At 45.0% G+C, this 2,209-nt stretch overlaps 1 protein-coding gene across 2 annotated transcripts in view; it reads left to right on the forward strand.

Moving 5' to 3' along the window:
- cntn2 (contactin 2) overlaps positions 1 to 2,209 on the forward strand; it is a 226,451-nt gene that overhangs the window by 115,591 nt on the left and 108,651 nt on the right. For both annotated transcript variants that reach the window (XM_043716481.1, XM_043716479.1), the window contains one exon: positions 492 to 587. In XM_043716481.1, coding sequence (XP_043572416.1) covers positions 492 to 587 — 96 coding nt within the window. The remainder of the gene's footprint in view (positions 1 to 491; positions 588 to 2,209) is intronic.

Consider the following 2,209-nt stretch of genomic DNA (forward strand, 5'->3'; position numbering starts at 1 on the left):
AGGAGGGTGGAGTGGATAGGTGGAAAGGAAGATAGGCAGATAGGACAGGTCATGGGGACAGTGCTGAGCTGGAAGTTTGGAACTGGGGTGAGGTGGGGGAAGGGGAAATGAGGAAACTGTTGAAGTCCACAGTGATTCCCTGGGGTTGGAGTGTTCCGAGGCGGAAGATGAGGCATTCTTCCTCCAGGCGTCGGGTGGGAGAGCAGCAGTGGAGGAGGCCCAGCACCTGCATATCCTTGGCAGAGTGGGAGAGGGAGTCTGAAGTCATTGCCCAGTGACAGACATTTCCATTGGCTTTGGGTGTCCACCCAAGTGGCCGTCAACCAGGAGGGACATGGAGAGCAGGATGAACCATCAAGCTTCATATTGGTCACAGTTGCGTGATAAGATACTGCTGCTGTGATGGCAGTGACATGGTTGAGTTACTTTCTTATCCTCAGCAATCCCTCAGTAAACTATTCCATTAACCCAGATACTTCTCTGATTAACAGATCTTTCACAGTTTTCAACAGAAGAGAGGGAACAGGTGAAGGTGAATGAAGGGACGGGATTGATGCTTCCTTGCAACGCACCCCCCCATTATCCAGGTAAGCACTTTGTTCCTTTGCATTTTCATCGAATGTTCAGCAGATGTGTGTAAGTTAATCAAAACTGGGGAACGTAGGAATACAGCAGTAGGTCAGTCAATCAATCAATCTGTTACACCATTCAATATAATAATGACATCTTCTTCAATGCCCTTCTACCACATTAACACTAAATAGCTTGAAATCTCTGGGATTTCAAAATTTATTAATCACTACTTTAAACATTTTCAGTGACTGAGATCCTTCTGTGGTAGTGAACTCTAAAGGTTACACAACTGCACTGAGTGAAGCTACTTTTCCTCAACTTAGTCCTAAATGATTTTCCCCTTATTTTGAAATTGTGTGCCCTGATTCTGAACATGTGGGTTTGTCGAGGATTTGAACATGCTAATACACCGAATTCCCATAAGTAAGAGATGTGCGTCTAGGTAGTGAAATCCTTACCTCCTCAATGTTCCCTCCGTTCTTCAATCGACAGCCTCTAAGAGAAAGGGCAAGGTTAACTTTGGAGCATCATTCATTACCAGAGGACTACGGCCAACCAAGTATTTTTGAAGTTACTGTGATAATGAAGGAAACACGAGTTGAAGTGTGGTGCTGGAAAAGCACAGCTGGTGAAGCAGCATCAGGAACAGGAAATATGGCAAGCAATTTTTTTATCCAATTGGCCCCTCAATGAACGATAAAATCATTTCCTTAACGATGGCAGGAGAGGAATAAATACCGACAAGGAAACTGAATAGACCTCGCCATTTCTTCATCAAGATAACGTCATAGAATTGTTTACACCTGCTCATGAGGAGAGATTGAGTACGTTGGGCCATATTCATCAGAGTTTAGAAGAATGAAAGGCAACATTATTGAACATATAAGATTCTCAGGGGATCTTAACAGGGTAGATGGAGAAAGATGGTTTCCCCTTGCGGGACAATCTAGAATCAGAGGGCATAATCTCAGAGTAAGGAGTCACCTATGTAAGACAGAAATGAGGAGACTCTTCTTCCAGAGGGTTCTAAGTCTGTAAGGCTGTCAGGGTTGAGTCATTAAGTATAATCAGGTCTGAAAAAGGGTTTTAATCAGTAAGGGATTCAATGGTTATGGGGAAAAGGCAGGAAAGTAGACCGGAGGATGAGCTTACCCTCAAAATGTTGACTCTCCTGCTCCTCGGATGCTGTCTGACTGGCTGTGCTTTTCCAGCACCACCCTCTTCGACTCTGGAGGGTTATCAAAGTCAGAAAGTGTGGCATTGGAAAAGCACAGCAGGTCAGGCAGCATCCAAGGAGCAGGAGAGTCAACATTTCGGCATTCTTGATGAAGGGCTTATGCCTGAAAGGTCGATTCTCCTCCCCTCTCACTTAAATAATGTGCCCCCAGCCTTGAAATCCCCATCCTAACAAAAAGGCATCTCCCACTAGCCCTATCTATACCTCTCATGATTTTATAAAACTCCTAAGCTCCAGTGAAACAGTCCCAGCCTATCCAGCCTTTAGATTAGATTAGATTAGATTACTTTACAGTGTGGAAACAGGCCCTTCGGCCCAACAAGTCCACACCGCCCCGCCGAAGCGCAAACCACCCATACCCCTACATTTACCCCTTACCTAACACTATGGGCAATTTAG

The sequence above is a fragment of the Chiloscyllium plagiosum genome, chromosome 26 (assembly GCF_004010195.1).
Source record: "Chiloscyllium plagiosum isolate BGI_BamShark_2017 chromosome 26, ASM401019v2, whole genome shotgun sequence".
In the NCBI taxonomy this organism is placed as follows: Eukaryota; Metazoa; Chordata; class Chondrichthyes; order Orectolobiformes; family Hemiscylliidae; genus Chiloscyllium; species Chiloscyllium plagiosum.